General features: G+C 31.2%; 1 protein-coding gene across 49 annotated transcripts in view; it reads right to left on the reverse strand.

Moving 5' to 3' along the window:
* The window catches only part of RIMS2 (regulating synaptic membrane exocytosis 2), a 614,692-nt gene that overhangs the window by 281,957 nt on the left and 314,908 nt on the right, over window positions 1–17,827 (reverse strand). For 26 of the 49 annotated variants that reach the window (XM_020288967.2, XM_076005085.1, XM_076005081.1 and 23 more), the window contains 6 exons: window positions 13,153–13,361; window positions 11,550–11,669; window positions 9,131–9,230; window positions 8,194–8,317; window positions 6,076–6,122; window positions 2,656–2,768 (listed from right to left, as the gene is read on the reverse strand). In XM_020288967.2, coding sequence (XP_020144556.1) covers window positions 2,656–2,768; window positions 6,076–6,122; window positions 8,194–8,317; window positions 9,131–9,230; window positions 11,550–11,669; window positions 13,153–13,361 — 713 coding nt within the window. Of the gene's footprint in view, window positions 1–2,655; window positions 2,769–6,075; window positions 6,123–8,193; window positions 8,318–9,130; window positions 9,231–11,549; window positions 11,670–13,152; window positions 13,362–13,486; window positions 13,555–17,827 lie in introns of all 49 variants that reach the window. The other 23 variants (XM_076005086.1, XM_076005091.1, XM_076005104.1 and 20 more) reach the window with 1 other exon arrangement.

Raw genomic sequence — 17,827 nt, forward strand, 5'->3', positions numbered from 1 at the left:
GATAAGATTAAATATAACAGGAAATATTGTATTCAGCAGAGCATCTTATTTATGTTTTCCTGGATGCAAAGAATGAGAATAAAATTAATAAATCACATGAAGGTAAAAACCATTCCATCATATTCACTTGTGTTCCCAGTGACTAGCACTATGCCTGACATGGGTTCAAAACTTAACAAATATTTCCTAAATAGATGATTGAAGTTTAACATTTGTGGACAAAAAAATTAGAAATAGATTTCAAGAGTCTTAAAATTTCACTTTGTGTTTCATATTATAATTTTACTTCTAGAACATTATCACAAAAGAATTTTGTCCTAACATAAACATGCAAGGTAAATTCAAGATGTTTATGGCATCATTATTTATAATAATATAAATTAAAAGAAGCAAGATATCCTATAATAGTGAATTAAGTTAAAATGAAATCTTATGTAGCTATTAAAATGATTTTAAGAGGAATTTTTAAAGACAAGAAAAAGTTCATAATTATTACTAAGTGAAAAAGCAGGATTCAAAATAGTATGTAGAGATCTTTTCCAGTTTTGTTTAAAAATTTATATGTATCTGAATGGTTATATTTTAGTGTCTGGATTATAGCTGATTTTAATTTTTTATTTACTTTTCTGTATTATCCACATTTCCCCAGGATAAATCTGTATTATATTAATAACCAATATATTTTATATATGTGGTCGGGGATGTGTGTGTATATGTGTATAATTTCAAGACATATGCAGCTGAAAGTTTTATTACCAACAACATAGTGGAACATATATATATCCTTTCTAAGTCATAAGAAAATGGTACAGATTTTAAATTACAATTACATAAATTTCAAACAAACATTATTTCTAAATCTAAAAAGACTATAATTTTACATCATTATACATATATTTAGAAATCAATTTTTTTAAGTTTATATTTCACCCAAATATTTAACAGTTTAATTTTCCTACCATAATAATTTTGAACCATGAGGAAAAATAGTTGAATTTGAAATTTGTCTAAATCCCTGAACTATGCTCCTCATCCTCACCTTGTAGTCCAATTTATAACAGGACCTTGGGATTCAAATGAGATACAGCAAAGTGGTGCTTATTATATTTTGGAAATCTAACTTCTGTTCCCTTCACCAAGTCAAGCCAACTACACACACACACACACACACACACATTTATGTACTGGCATTGTCCAGCCCCTATAGCATTATTTAAAGATAAGCTATTTAAATGGAGTCATAATAAAAAATAACAGCTAACATTATAAGTGTTTTCTAAGATGGTAGAAGTAAATACATATACATTTGTAACTATAAGTGACAACATATGTGCTGTCAATATATGTAACAGAATTTAAGTAGAAAGATGCTACTTATAATCGAGAATGAAAAAAAGGTCACTGTCCTCAAATGAAAAAGTTCATTCTGTTTATAAAAGATAAACAAAAAAAATAATAAAGGACAGAAATATATTTTAGTATAACATTCACAATCTCCTAATAGTATCCCATCTTCTTTATTGCAGAACTTTTCTGTTATTGTCTCCTTTGTGGTCAAAATAGTTCCAGAAAAGACATGTCTGATGACTTTTCCAATAACATGTAATATCTTAACTTGCATATACTTCCTATTACTCCTTTTAATTAATGAAAATACTTCAGGAAAAAAACCAAACACTACTCCCCGCCCTCACCCAGAAAAGGAAAAATTTCATGATTTAACAAAGAGCTATTTCTATTGCTCTTAAAATATTAACCCAACACAGTTTTGTTTTAGCTTAAAACTTATCATCTAAAATTGAATGTCTGGATTTTGAGAACCCACATAGCTCTATAACACTCATGGAATTTCAAGTTTAGTTAATCACCAGCACTACTGGCAACATTAAAGAGTATGTTTGAAAAATATAAAATGAGTAAATTTAAATATATTGATATTTTTAAATGGTTTAATAAGAGAATGACAACTGAACAAATGAATAAAAAGTGAGGACTTGAATTTGCAAAGTTCTTGTAATATGAACATAATATAAAATGCATAACTTAATTTCTAATTTTTATTATAATATGTTCAAATCAGGAAGCACTTAATGTGAAGTCCACCTGGAGTATTTAGTAATCTATTATGTATTTCCCTATTTATTTGGATGGGATGTTTACAAAAACATCTCAAGTATCTTTATATTTCATAGAAATTTTAGTACTTAAATGATTATTATGAAATTCACCCCAAATTTACTTACAGTTGAAAGCAGTGAAGAATATAGAAATATTTACTTTTATCCTAAGTACCATCTTTGTACAGTACAATATTTTCATTTCTTTTAAAAACTCATGACAATTTATAGTCATTTTAAGGTATAGAGCAAAATTCATGACCTTGAATTTTGAAATAATTACTAAGTTAATAATGTTTAGATATCTTCACAAAATCTAACTCTCATTAAATTCCAGTAAACCTAACTCTAATAAATAAAGTACTATGATACATAATCACACTGAATTTCAACCAACTAAAATTATCAAAAGAGAGAAAGTTGATAGTTAAAAGCACAATTATGTTCTTTTAAGAACTTGGTTTCTAAAAACTAGCACCATATTTTAAAAACATTATTTGATATTCCAAAAAGAAAAATTAATTTTGTGATTACATACTGAAAGTTGTCCTGATAAGAATTGTGGAACATCCCTCAACATGCCAGGACTCATAGGAGAGGTAACGGAAATAGAAGGACGATCCATTTTTTGAGATTCAAATGAACTAGAACCTGAAACGATAATTACACATAAAGTATGATAATAATGGTTCTTCCCTGGTATTGAATAACTGTTATCATATATCTCTCATATTATTTATTTTTAAATGTTCACAAAATGTCATTATGTAGACCATCAACCACAATGTTCCAAATACACTTAGAGGTTATTTTTTTGGAAGCATAAATCTATAAACATAAGGGATATTCTTTGGGCCAACAGTGAACCATTTCTGTGCCAGTTATAGTAGAGACAGACCTCTACTTCATGCCTTAGTTACTTTTTATGTTATTAAAAATAGAAATGAGGAGGAATAACCAAAACACAAATCAATAAAGCAACGTAAATACAGGCTGAACTTGCAATTCTAAGAACATAAGTGCTAGAATGTCCAAAATTATTAAATGTTTCCAGGAGGTGATTTTTTTAAACTATATCTAGAAGGATATAACAAATTAGATTGGTAGAAAGGACTTAAGAGACTATGTAAAAAGATACAGAATACCAGAAAAAGCAGAATTAGAGTACCCAGAAGGTATATGTATGAATTTATTTGTATGGAGAGGAAGGGACAAGTTGGAAAGTGAATAGGAATAAAAGCTAATGGGATACTGTGGGAATTGTGTCCCTGGAATTCTGGGCTATTCACTTTGGCACTAATGTATTCACAGTAAGTTTTATGAGTGAGATCAAAACTGCATTTGAGGAAGATGACTTCACCAGCTATTTAAAATGTGGATTGAAGGGAGAGGGATGGAAAATACTTAGGAGCAAATAGAATTGAAAAGATAATAGTAGTACATGTTGTGGAAATAGAATGGAAAGAAGAAATTCAGGCAATATCATGAAAAAAGAAAATGAGGACTCAGAAACTAATTAGATGTGAGAGATAAAGGAAAGAGAAGGGAAAACAAGATTTCAAGCCTACTAAGCAGACATGGGGTTAAGAAAGTTCTCTGTGTCTGTGGTGTTCTCTGGGTAGGACAGCGGTGATATTCACTGGGATTTAGAACACTGTAGAAGATCTGTGTTTAAGGTAATGGGTGGATAGAACTTCGTTTAGAACACAGTTACCCTACAACACATCTGAAATATCCAAGAGGAGCTTGGATAAGCTCCTCTTATCCTCTTATCCTCCTTATCCTTGGATAAGCAGGTAACTGGAAATACAGATAGGACCAAATCTAAATGTTGGGGTAGAGACTAGTGTTAGAAATTAAACTGTAGAGTTGGATGTCTAATTGGAGATACAGGTGGGTAAAGCTCACCTCCACAGACAGTAAGTATAGTGTAAAATGAAGCGGAAACTGCAAGCCTTGGGATCAGAAGTAATGGTGATAACTTTTAAATTATTTAACAGGTAGGAAGAATAATGCCTTTATTCTAAGAAATAAGCTGTTTTCTTACTCTAAAGCTTGCTAAGCTTCAGGTAGCAGTAAGACACTTAACAGAATGTATTCATTAAACATAAAAGGATGAAGGAAAAACGATGGAGCATAGCTGACAATTAAAACCATACGAAGAAAAATATTTATTGAGGAACCAGGAAAAGAGCATTAAGGACTGGGCTTGGAGAAACAGATTCTTCAATGTTTAAAAAATAAAAAATTGGATCTAATTTGAGAAAGGACCCTTGTCTCCACAGGAACAATTTCAAAATTATAGCCTAGGTGCTTTTTATAATAAATAGCTAAAATAACATAAAGCATTCCACACTGCTCACTCAATATCTGAGTGATATAATAAAGGTGCATACAAGTTTTACCTACCCCATAGGATTGTTGTAAGAATTCAGTGTGATAATATTGGTACGACATCAAGTGCAGTTGCAAGTATTAAATAAAATGGCGGTATTGAGAATGATGATGATGATAATATCATTTTATAATAATTATTATATTATTTATTGTGTTATGGGTTTATGTGATCATGATATTATTTTGGATAAAACAATTTAGCACTTAGCCAAAGGTACTAAATCAAATAGGTCAGGTGACTATATTTTAAAGTATACAGGGATAGTATTCCAAAAAAGACTTCACTTTTCTGGTGAAAATTGTAAAGAAATTTATACTTACAACCATAAATATGATACTAAAAATCTATTTTGATAGTATATTCTAAATTATAGTGGTATATAGAAAATCTGACCACTTCTCACCACCTCCATTGCTACCACCATGATCTAAGTCACACTGTCTTGGTATCAGGTTATTAAGCCAGTACTCTCATTGGCCTTTTTGCTTTTATCCTTGACTGTATTTTAAACATAGTAGCCTGATTTTAAGACTAAATATCAACTCCAAACCATCCTATAAAGCTCCCCCCCAAAAGTAAAAGCTAAAGTCCTTGGAGTGGCATATACAGCCTATACAATTTGGCTGTCCATAATTCCTTTATCCTGATTCCTACGATTCTCCCCCTTGCTCACTCCATTGAGACACAATGGCTTCCTTGCATTTCCTTAGATGCACCCTAGGCTTTCCTGACTTAGAGCCACTGCACTAGCTGGACCCCGTACCTGGAAAGATCCTCCCCCAAGTACCCACTCTTTCAAATTTTTACTCCAATCCTTCCTTGTCAATGTGATCTATCTTGGTAAACATATTTCAAATTACAACCCCCGACCTCCTTTCTCCCAATATCACTAACTCTATTCTCAACCAATCAAAAAACTTAGCTTACTGGGAAAAATTCATTTGTTTAACATTTAAAATAGTACTCAAAAACAACTAATAAAAAGTATTCACTTATTTGACATTATTTAAACTTATATGTCTATTGTTACATTACTGCATAGATGTTAAATCAGAACGGTTATCCCATTTTCCAAAAATATAAATTAGAATAAATTTAATTATTAGCTAGTTTGTTCCAAGCATTTCTCCCCACTGAATGAGGGTGAGATTACAAAATAGTAAATATTTTAAATAGGGGAGACTTGTGGGATGAAACTTTCAAAAGTGATAGATAAAATTTTTTATTGTGATGATGGTATATATGGTATATAGGCATTCCAAAACTTACCTAATTGTGCAATTTAGTTACATGCACTTTACTGTAGTAAAATCTAGTAATGCTATCTAAAAATCCATAGTAAAGATAATATGGTTTAAAAAATCTTAAAATATTAAATAATTTTGTAACATTTTTCACAGTGACATGAAATAATGCTAAATTTTCCATCTTTATGAGATTGTATATTAACAAGATTAACATATTTAGTATTTCACATTAATAGATAAAATACTTCATTTAACTTCTGATGAATGAATTACAGCATTAATAACATTTTCTTCTAGAATAAATGAGACTTACTAGACTCCAGTTGTGCATGTGTGCTATCAGGTATTCTAGGTATATCTCTGTAAGGATACAAAAAAGAACACAAGAAACTGTTTCAAAAATTAATGCAGATACTAGTTTTGATTATTATCAACCTATATTATAAAAGGACAATGTGAAATGAAGAAAACTACATGGCAGCAGCATTATATAAACAAGAAACAAATAAGCCTTAGTACTTATTGCTAAGAAAAGTATTCTGGGATAACCCCAACTATTTAAAAATAATTAAAATTGACATGAATTTGTAGCAAATTTGTAAAAACATAGACTTTATTTTCTATGTGCCTCACTACACAATTATCTATTATAAAAAAATTTTATAGTCAACAAGATAAGTTTTAATTCTATTCCATTTTAATTCTATTCCACTCTTTATTTTTACATTTTAATTCTATTCCACTCTTTATTTTTATATGCTATTCTAACTCAATAACATTGAAGTACAAATACAATATCACCAAGACAAAAATTAAAATATTCAGATTGTGATTGAAACTTTTTAAGTGTAATTACCATCACTGAGAAACGGCAAACATATTTCTTTTTGTGACCCTCAAATTTACCTTGTAACTATATTTACACCAAAAATAAGTGTGAATTTTTTAATATTAATGGTTAAGGTCATTAAGAAAATTACATAAAAGATTACAAATTATTAATATTTAAAATATTAAAGAAAATATGATTTGAGGACGCTTTAACACCAAGCACTACATTTGATAAACACACTTAAGCTGGTACACTGTGGTTTTACCAAAGTATAAAACTATGAGACAAAATAACAATAAAAAAATGGATACAACTGCATGTGCCAGATTTATAACTTTGAAAGGAACATTTCAATAAAACTAAGCTACAAACCTGAGTCATTTTCTCCAGCATTTTTAAAAAGAGATAAAAATAAGAAAGCCTAATCATTTCCTGAATGAATGAAAAAACTGGGCATTATTATTCTACAACAAGGAACAATTTCTGTAGGCTACACCCCAAATAGGCACTTAATAATTCACTCTGTTTATATATATTTATTATTACTTTTATTTATTTATTTTTGAGACAGAGTCCCAGAGTCTCGCTCTGTCACCCTGGCTAGAGTGTGGTGGCATCATCTAGCTCACTGTAACATCAAAATCCTAGGCCCAAGTGATTCTCCTGCCTCAGCCTCCTCAGTAGCTGGTACTACAGAAGCGTGCCACTGCGCCCAGTAAATTTTCCTACTTTTTTGTTGAGATGGGATCTCCCTCTTGCTCAGGCTGGTCTCAAACTCCTGGCCTCAAGCAATTCTCACACCTCAGCCTCCCAAAATACTAGGATTACAGATGTGAGCCACCGTGCCCAGCCTATTGCTTTTATTTAGTTATAGGTATATTTTATACACTGGCATAGAATATAAGATTCTATAAAGGAACTACTGCTGGGATATTTAATGAGTAATTCTCATAATTTAGGTGAAAGGATTATATTTATTGCCACCTTTTGGAAATTGTCAATGTAATCTATAGGGATTATGTTTAATTCATAGGGATTATAAATTATAGTTATAAATTACAAAACCAAAGAGTTTTTGGTGTTTGCTTATCTTTGGTCTATTTACCCACCTATCTTTAACAATGTCATGATTTTCCTTAAACTATTCTATCTGGGAATTGTATGCCCTTTGGTTCTTTCTTTCCTATGTTGAAATCTCCATGAAAAAAATAAGTAAAATTTGTAGACTATAGCTGATTCCCATTTCTATGTAAAAGACCATACATAGTTCATGTATGAACTATGCAACTTATATTTAAAAAAGTAATGGTTACTATAATCCCCTTCCCATACTAATTCCTTTAGCATCTATTAAGGTGCTACAACAATAAAAATAATAAACACCTAAATATTTCTTCTTCTTCTATAATTAACTATATATTCTATCATGATCAGATAGAGATGTCACAACTTTTGATACGGTGTTTTTGGTAAAGAAGGAGAAAAAAGTGTTGTCTACAAAATAATTTATTTTCATAAAGCAGACATTTTGGGATTGCACATTATGAACTTTAATAGCAATCAACTTTACACGCATATAAAATACTGAAACCAACTTACCCAATAGGCCTTGAAACAACAAGCTCCACTTGTGGTTCAGGTTTGGATTCCAAAATGATGTTGTATACTTCCTCAAATGTGGCTCCTTGCAATAGCCTTCCATTCCATTCTAATACTTCATCACCTATCATGTGTGCCAGTAATAATAATCTTAGAAAAAAAATCTAATCCCATAAATGCACTCAAAACAAAAGCAATCGTAAATTTCAACAAACTCCATAAAATAAAATCACCATTGTGGAATGAGAAACATGCTGAGAAGAGGATTCTGGTGGCAAAAAATTTGATGATCAGAAGAATTAGTATATTTCACTGAAAAGGACAAGGGTCAGAGGACAAAAAATTACATAAAAGTTCTCTATGTGATTTATTAATAGAAATTCTCCTTCTAGACAAGTATCAAAATCAGTTGCTTCTTTGAATATTTTATGACTGTTTACTCCAGGTTTCTCAATTTATATGCAACTGAACACCCTGTTTTCTTTAAAGGATTTCCATTGTCTAAATTCTCTTGTGAAAAACTCAAGAATAGCATCTCTTCAAGGCACTCAAGGATCTCTCCAACAATATCCATCACCCAAGAGATAAGGGGTGACACATTTTAGGAAGTATCTATTTATCCATGAAGTTTATTTCCAAAACTATGTTTGAATTTTTTCAAAAGAAAAATAAGACTATGGGGAAAACAAAATGTGTTGATATTAGATACAGATTAGAATATCCATTAGTAAAAAAATAAGATCAGTAAACATAAAAATTATTTTATCTACTATGGCTCAAGAAATAATGTTCTAACTTTTCACTAAAGAACAAAGATTTACATCTAAGTTAAAAGAGCTCTTTGTTACTGGTAAAATCACTTCTAAATGAGGATAGCTATTTCGTAATTACTCAAGCTTAACAGTTTCAATGTAAATAATCAAAAGTAAAAACCTACCTGGTCTAAGATGTCCTACAGTATCAGCTAAACTTCCTTTTTTTACTTTCGTAATAAATGCACAGAGCCGACCTGATTCAGTCATCTTTCCTCCTACAACCTGTGTAAAAGAGGAAAGTATTAAAACAGGCATATTATTAAAATTAAGGTAGTTGAAGATTCAAGTAAAAAATACCTAGAATAATTTGTAGTATCTAAAACTATAATTTAATGTACGAAAGATTATTTCTTAAATAATTTATTGTTGCAATTAGGAACTGAGTATCTGGCCTAAGAGCTCTTTTTTTTTACCTATTTCAAATGTTTTGCATTTTAATTCATTATATGTTGAAAATATTCCACACCTCAGAAAAAATTTAACAATTTTTAATTCTGTTCTTATTACAGAATTCTAACTTTTGTCATTTACAAAACTATATTACTACAGCATTATATAGTTATATAAACATATCTAGTTATATATTTAAAATATTATAACACAAAATATTTGGTCCTTTTACTATAATTATGATATACTAACAAATTGTCATTAGTTAGTAATCATTTAGGCACATTAATAATGTGCACAATTATGATGTATCTTCCTTGAGAAAATTATAAAATTTACTTAATCTCATCATGACTAATATAAACTTTAGACCATCCATACACCAAGGCCTCTATTTTTATGTTTCTATTAAAATATATCTTTTAGAAAAAGAAACATATTAGGAGTAATGCTATGTAAACATATTAGGAGTCACATATACACTTGTAAGATACTGGTCTCTTACAAAATTAATGCTTTCATTCTGATCAGCTGCCATTCAATCAATATCTCAACTTTATACCAACTCAAGTAAACGATAGTAACTAACTTCACTTACTAAAATGAATTAGTTTTTCTCTTCTACATTGGTAAAAAGAATATGAATTCGAAAATCACTAATTTATTTTATTCTATGAATTTATTCTAAATTACACTGAATTATACTCAATCACAATTCAGTTAATATTAACTAATTAGTCCTATGTTTGATTCTACAAATTAAATGTATAGATTTTAAGGACTCACATCCCTATGTAAAACTTTCTTGGCTTAATAAACTTTAATAATATTAATTAATTGTACTGTCCATAATTATTATTATTGAAATCTTATACTTTGTCAGGCACTGTACTAATGTTTGTATATTGATTTATTTAACATTGGGCAACTAAAACTTTAATTATCCCCATTGAACAGATAAGGAATCTGAAGCTAAGAAAAGTTTAGTTGCTTGATATCATGTAGCCAGTAACTGTTGCAACTCGAATTCTAGGCCAAACTTCCTAAGCTCTACATCACAAATCTAACACTATACTGGGTAGATCTGGCTTTTTAAAAATATATTTAAGAGATGGGGTCTTGCTATGTTGCCCAAGCTGGACATGAACTCCTGGGCTCAAGCGATTCTCCAGCCTCAGCATTCCAAGCAGCTGGGATGACAGGTGAACAGCACTGCATCCAGCAACGGGCAGATCTAGATTTAAATCTCACCATCATCACCCATCTTGCTGATACTGTGGGCAAGTTATGATACCTCTCCAAGCCTATTTCTCATCTGCTGTGAGTATTAAATAAAATGACAGATGTAAAATGCTCCAATGAGAGACAGCCACATGGTTGCCGTGCAGTAAATCTCAAAGTACACTCCCATCTTTCAGATGTTTATTTAATAAAATACAACTAATTGGACCTACATCCAAAGTTTCTTAATATCTCTTACTATATTAAACAGGACAACTTCTGTAGCAATGGTTGAATTCTAAAAAATTTACTCTTTTTCAATTTCAATTTTTAATTGGCTATACCAAATACACAAAAACCAAACAGAACGCTATCTGGTGCTTACCAAATAATTTTCAGGTATTTTACTGTAAAACATAAATTAATATTTATATTTCATCTAACATAATTATTTTTGAGTTTCCACACTTCAAATAGTATTCTCTCTCTTCAGCCCATGCACCCCCCCACACACACATTTTGCTACATTAATATAAATTTATATTCCTATGTAATACACATGCTATATTTTCCAAGTTTGCAAATTAAGTAATTGTACAAAACTATCATTTTAATATAAACACAGGCAAAGACTTAAAGGACAAACTCTGTAGGTAAAATGAACACAGTATTTAAGATTCAAATTGATCCTAATCGGGTTACTTTCAATATCTTCCAAAATGAATATTATTGTGAAATAATCACAACTTCTTAAATAATACTGGGAAAATGAACAGTTTTGAATGATGAGCACATATATTTGCAAATCTTGAAAATGGAAAAATACTTCCACTAAATTGGCATAGGTAGAAAGAGTTATTATATCTTTTGCCTTTCTGGTAAATCTGTAAAGGAGTATAGAGCCAAAATCTCATACATTTTATTACATACCTTTAAGCCAAGCATTGCTCCTGAATCCCGAGGTACACTTCCATCTTTCAGACGCTTATTTAATAAAATGCGACCAATTAAACGATCTCCATCTTTAGATGGCTGCCAGGTCACAGGGTGCTGATATATTGCATCAATAAACATAAAAAGTAATATTTTTATCAATCATTTTATGACAAAAGATCTCTGTATAATCTCTGTGAACTGCAGAAATACAAAGCATTATGATTACACAAACCAGTTTCCTAAAACACTGATTAAAAGGGTTTACTATATTATGCTTATTTCAAAATATGATTACTTCAAATGTTTACAATTTTATGACACAATACTGAAGTTAGATAGCTCTACAAAATCTGAGAAATCTTGAAAATATATGCAAACCCTAATTATCTACATGCTGAAAATTAATTAAAAATTCACGGGCAGAAAAAATAGATTGAAATTATATAGTTGAACTCATTTAAAAACTCCTCTTCAAACACTTTTGAAAAATTTTGAAAGATGTATTACAGCAAAAATTAAAAGGTCAAATCATATTAAAACATGAAATTTAAACCTATGATGAGGGCTTTCTTGAATAGATTTTTAGATTAAAATAATAAAAAGTACATAAGCCCCAATAACTTTCCAATTGAATCTGAATGGGAGAAATAGGCTTTATTTAAAGATCAGGATAGACTACATTTCTCATTTCTTGGAGGTTCTTTCCTGATGCTTTCAGGACCTTGATCTATTTAGCAAAGTACCCTTACTAGATAATTCAATGGTATCCATTGTTAAATAACCTTGAAAACATTAGTAGTTTCTTTCTCAGGGTAGAACCAAGGCCTTTATAAATAATGACACCATTACATTATGAATGATATGCTAAATAGTAAAGGATTTGTGTAATCATAGTAGTTTCACAGTTATCTAAAAGTAACATGCATATATTCATGCAAAATTTAGCAGGCAAAAGACAAGTTCCAGTCAATCATATCTATATGGTAAAAAGATTTCAAAAGTCCCACTATACTAAAAGCAAAAATAATAAATATAAAAGCAGATGGCAATGGCTCTAATACTAATTAATACTACATTAAAATGCTATGACAATAAAACAAAAGAGCAAAATGACAGTGAAAGGGAAAAAAGAAAAACAACTTTTTCTGTGCAAACAGACCCAATTATCTCCCTTTTGCCTGGGATTCAAACTATTAATAATTTAATTTTCATCCCAAGGAAAATATATGCCAGCAATCAAATAAGCCAATCCAAAAAATTGTGGTTTATAGTAACATTAGTAAAATTTATGGTTTATAGTAACATTACAAAGTTCTCTCATGCGACCATAGATAAAACATTCCTTTGTTCCTAAGTTTTATTTTTATTTACTTATTTTTTGGTATGCCGTCAACAATAAAACAGCAAAGCAAGTAAAAGGTTTTTGGTTTGTTTGTTTTGTTTTGTTTTGTTTTGTTTTTCTTTTCTGCACCTTAAGAAATGCTACATTGACCCTTGAAATGCCCTGTCCTTTTATTATGTTCTGTTTTAATGAGTGACAGAGAGCAAACGAAGACCAAATGAGCAGGTTAAAAGGCAGGCTCCACAATCTCAGTACCTTATCACTATGGCTATGCTCCTCGTTAAGGGTTGTGCTACTACACGTATCTACCCCAGAGTCCTTAATCTGAGGTTCAGACCATTCCAAATCCTCTTCCAAAGAGTGGCCACCAAAGTACATCATTTTCTTTTGTCTCTCAGACCTGGTGTTAGAGTCCGACAAAACTGCCTGCTCACTAGTTTTTCTTTTTCCCTTTTGACTGTCCCCTACAGGTGTGGGATAAAAAAAAAAAAAAAAAAAGATACAAAAAAGAAAACATGCAAAGGTTTAAATAAAAAAGGAAAAGTGAAATGATAACAAAAATTAAATAGTAAGGCTCCACATGTCTCACCAAAGACATTGGGGATGCCTCACTGCTATGCCAAGACGTATGATCCAACCAGTTGTAATCCATGTCTCCTGTGAGTCAGACAAAAGAGTGCAGTAAAGGAGACAGCGAAAGAAAGGACAGACAGAGACATTATAAACATTTTAAACTGTATGATCCTGTCTGGTTTCAAGAACTTTGTGTTTAGCACTCATTATATATCAAAAGAAAAGTAAGATTCCAAATGAGTAAAATTTATAGAATGCAGAATATAAGGTTCATGTCTTCTAAATAGACGTTACAAAAGAAAAGTCCTGCAAGAAGAGAAAAGGCTAATAATAAACAGAATAAAAACCAAAAAAAATAGTATATGCTGAAAAAGAAAAAGACTATCACTTAAGTCTCTAACTCATTCTATTTTTCTTTCATGCTGGACTAAAGACATGAGTTTGTTCTCCAAAGATTAAGGGACATTTAAAAAGTAAACAGTGGTTTGCCAATAACCACTATTTTAAAAAGCCAAATAATTAATGTTGTACGTAGATTGCTATATGATATTCTTTATAAAGCTGAAGTCTCCTAAGAAATGTGAGTGGTTAAAAAAAGAACTGGTTACACAAAAGATTAATTTTGTATGAAAATAATAAAAAGGATACATTCAATTTCTACTAATAAAAATAAAATTTACTTAAATATCATGAATTATTTAATACTACTTTGAAACAGTTTTGCAACTTTTTTTAGAAATCACATTCTTATTAAAAGTAAATTTAAAAATTTTATCAATTTATGTAATTGGCAACTAAGAATGTATAGCCTTTCCCTAAAACTTACATGTTTCTTATTGGTTTATACTTGAAAAAAAAAAAACAAGCAAACAAACTTATTTTTGGTCTATATGTACACATGTATCTTTTAATTCAACTTTCATCTATTTAAAAATCTTTATTTACTGAACACCTTTTATTTACTATGTAATTGTGCTAATCCCTAGTGTAAAGGTTAAAATAATGAAACATGCTTGTGGGATAAACACAATAAATCATCAGTGTCACATAAAATAAAACAAAACACTGTGAGAGGCTGGGTACGGTGGCTCATGCCTGTAAACCTAACACTCTGGGAGGCCGAGGCGTGCAGATTGCTCGAGGTCAGAAGTTCGAAACCAGCCTGAGCAAGAGCGAGACCCCGTCTCTACTATAAATAGAAAGAAATTAATTGGCCAACTAATATATATAGAAAAAATTATCCAGGCATGGTGGTGCATGCCTGTAGTCCCAGCTACTTGGGAGGCTGAGGCAGAAGGATTGCTTGAGCCCAGGAGTTTGAGGTTGATGTGAGCTAGGCTGACGCCATGGCACTCACTCTAGCCTGGGCAACAAAGAGAGATTCTGTCTCAAAAAAAAAAAAAAAAAAAAAAATATATATATATATATATATATACACATATATATATAAATACCGTGAAAACTCAAAGATGTGACCTAACAGGCAAGTAAGGAGACAGAAAGATGAAAAGTGGAGAAAAGAGCTTTCCAGGAAGAAGTAACAACATGTGCTGTAAAAAAACTAAAGGAACATCAGCATATCTGACCAAAAAGAATGAGGGAGTATACAGTGCTAAATGAAACTGGTGAGGCAGCACAGAGCAGCTTAGATAGGTCTCCTATTGCCATATTAAAGATTATGAATTTCAACCTTGAAAACTTTTAAGTAAAATGATGACATGATCTAACATTTTTAAAAGATGAATGTAAGTGCTATATTGCAACCGAGTTGGAAGACATCAAGAGTTAAGAGGCATTTGCGATAATCCTTGGGAAAGGTGCTTATGGTTTGAACAAAGGTGATGGTAATAGACGTGGTAGGAAAAGAGGGAAATGAGAGCTGTTTTTGAAGTGGAAATTACACTGTTAAGAAATAATGAAGACTCAAGGTTAACCCCCAGGTTTCTGGTATTAACAAGTGAATGAAAGAAAAGACAATTTATGAGATGGAGAAGACTGGAGAAACAGTACTTTATGGTAAAGAAAGAGTAAAAGGAAATTTTTCTATTCATAGAATCTAAGATGCCATTGACTGTAAGAGTCATATATTTCAGGATACTAAAATGATAAAAAAATATGCATCTTAGAATTTATTAAATATGGTGGTTGCCTTTGGATATGTTATATGAAACAAGTAGGCATATAAGAAAGCAATCAGTCAAGCTGTAATAACACTTAGAAGTTTTGATCTGTAGACATAAATTGGGAATTATTATTAATAGCATACAGACAAAAATGAGTGAGTTCATTTAGGAACAGAGGGTAAAATGAGGACCCAGACTGAAATCTAACATTTAGAGTCTGATTTGAGAGGGAGAAAAAAAAAATTGAGAAAGAGCATGCAGAGGCCTGGCAGTGGCTCATACCTATAATCCTAGCATTCTGGGAGGCCAAGGCAGGAGGAGGACTGCTTGAGGCTAGGAGTTTGAGACCAGTCTAAGCAAGAGCAAGACCCATTTCTACAAAAAACAGAAAAATTAGCCAGGCGTGGTAGTATACACCTGTAGTCCCAGCTACTCAAGAGGCTGAGGCAAGAGAATCGCTTGAGCCTAGGAGTTTGAGGTTGCAGTGAGCTATGATGATACCACTGCACTCCAGCCCAGGTGACAGATGAGACTCTGTTCCAAAAACAAGAAAAAAAGAGCATGCAGAGAAAAAACAGGAAGGAAGGAGAGAGATAGAGAAATATCTTCAAACCAAGAGAAGAGAGTTTCCTAAAACTGAGGGGAAGTCAAATATATTAAATGATTTCTATATATCAAATAAGATAGCTGAAAAGTGTGCATTTGATTTGGGAACCATGAAGATCAGTATAGATGTCAGAACATTCTGAGTAGAATGATGAAAACTGAAATCAGACTGAAAGTAATGGAAGAACCAAAGGGAGGAGAAGAAGTAGAAAAATAATGCATAGACAAACGGTTCTCACAGTGAAATCTCCAAAATAGCATTACCAGAATCACCTGGGAACATGTTAGAAATGCAGATTCTTGGGAGCCACCCTAGATCTAATGAATTAAAAATTCTGTTGGTGGGCCTAGCAATCTGTTTTAATAAGCCTCCCAGGTGATTATGACTCACCAGGTGTGTGAGAATTACAGGAGACAATTCTTTTAAGAAATTTATTTATGAAGGAGGATGAAACGCTATTATCCAACACACATAAAATGCAATTTATAGAAAGAACTCCATTCTTTAAGCTGTTACTAGAGAAGTGCTTCCCAAACATTTTCATGCCACAAATAAACAATTACAATATTATTAAAACACACCAGAGTAAATGGAGATGACAGCTCAGCAGATACTTATGCTCATGCCTGGATACCTAGCCAAAAAATTAAGAGTATTTGTGTCTTAGAAAATCTGTAACCCTTTCAAAATACATTATTGTTCCACAATAAATCATCAAAAAATCTGTGAATTAGACAAAAAAGAGTAGGACGCCTATAAATCAAAATTCTGGACTGGTTTATGTGAAGTCAGGAGAATTCAACTCACAATCTTCTGTCCCTATGCTTGTAACCTATCAGAAAGGCAGAAATATAGTTCTTTTTCTGTAAATAAAGGAAATAACCTACTTAAGTATTTGAGACTAAAGTAAAAACATCTGATCAACCAAAAAAAGGTGTCATATCTGATAAGCACTAAGTAAATACTTGTTGGATAAGTAAAAATTAGTGTCACTGTAAGAATTAAATAAGATATTGAATATAAATCATCGAGTTCTCTTAGTATAGAAAGAATTTCAATACCTATCCCTTAATACTCTTGTGTAGCTTTGATGGGCAGAACTAATACAATAAGATGTCTTCCTTTAGTAACAGTAAAAAAATGTATTGCTAAGATTTCTAGTTTTAGAATAAGAACTAGAAGACACAAAAAGAACCAAATGGAAATATTAGAAATGAAAAATAACTGAAATAGAAAAAGCAAATTTATGGGCTCCACCACAGAATGAAGAAGACGAATGACACAATGAACTTGAAGACAGAACAACAGAAATTATCAAATTTGCAAAACAGACTGAAAGTAGACTAAAAGATAAAATAAAATGAACAGAACCTCAGGAAGCTGAGTGACTATAAAAAAAGGTCTAACAATCCTAGGTCCAGAAGGACAGAAGAAAGTGAATGTGGCTAAAACAGTATTCAAAGAAATAATGGCTGAAAATACCCCAACAACCTATGATTGATACAACAACCCTATGGATTCAAGAAGCTGTGTAAAATCCTAAAAAAGAAAAACCCAAAGAAATCTGTGCCAAGATACAAAATAATCAAATTAAAAACTAAAAACAGAATGTCCTGAAACAATCAAG

The sequence above is a fragment of the Microcebus murinus genome, chromosome 7 (genome assembly GCF_040939455.1).
Source record: "Microcebus murinus isolate Inina chromosome 7, M.murinus_Inina_mat1.0, whole genome shotgun sequence".
In the NCBI taxonomy this organism is placed as follows: Eukaryota; Metazoa; Chordata; class Mammalia; order Primates; family Cheirogaleidae; genus Microcebus; species Microcebus murinus.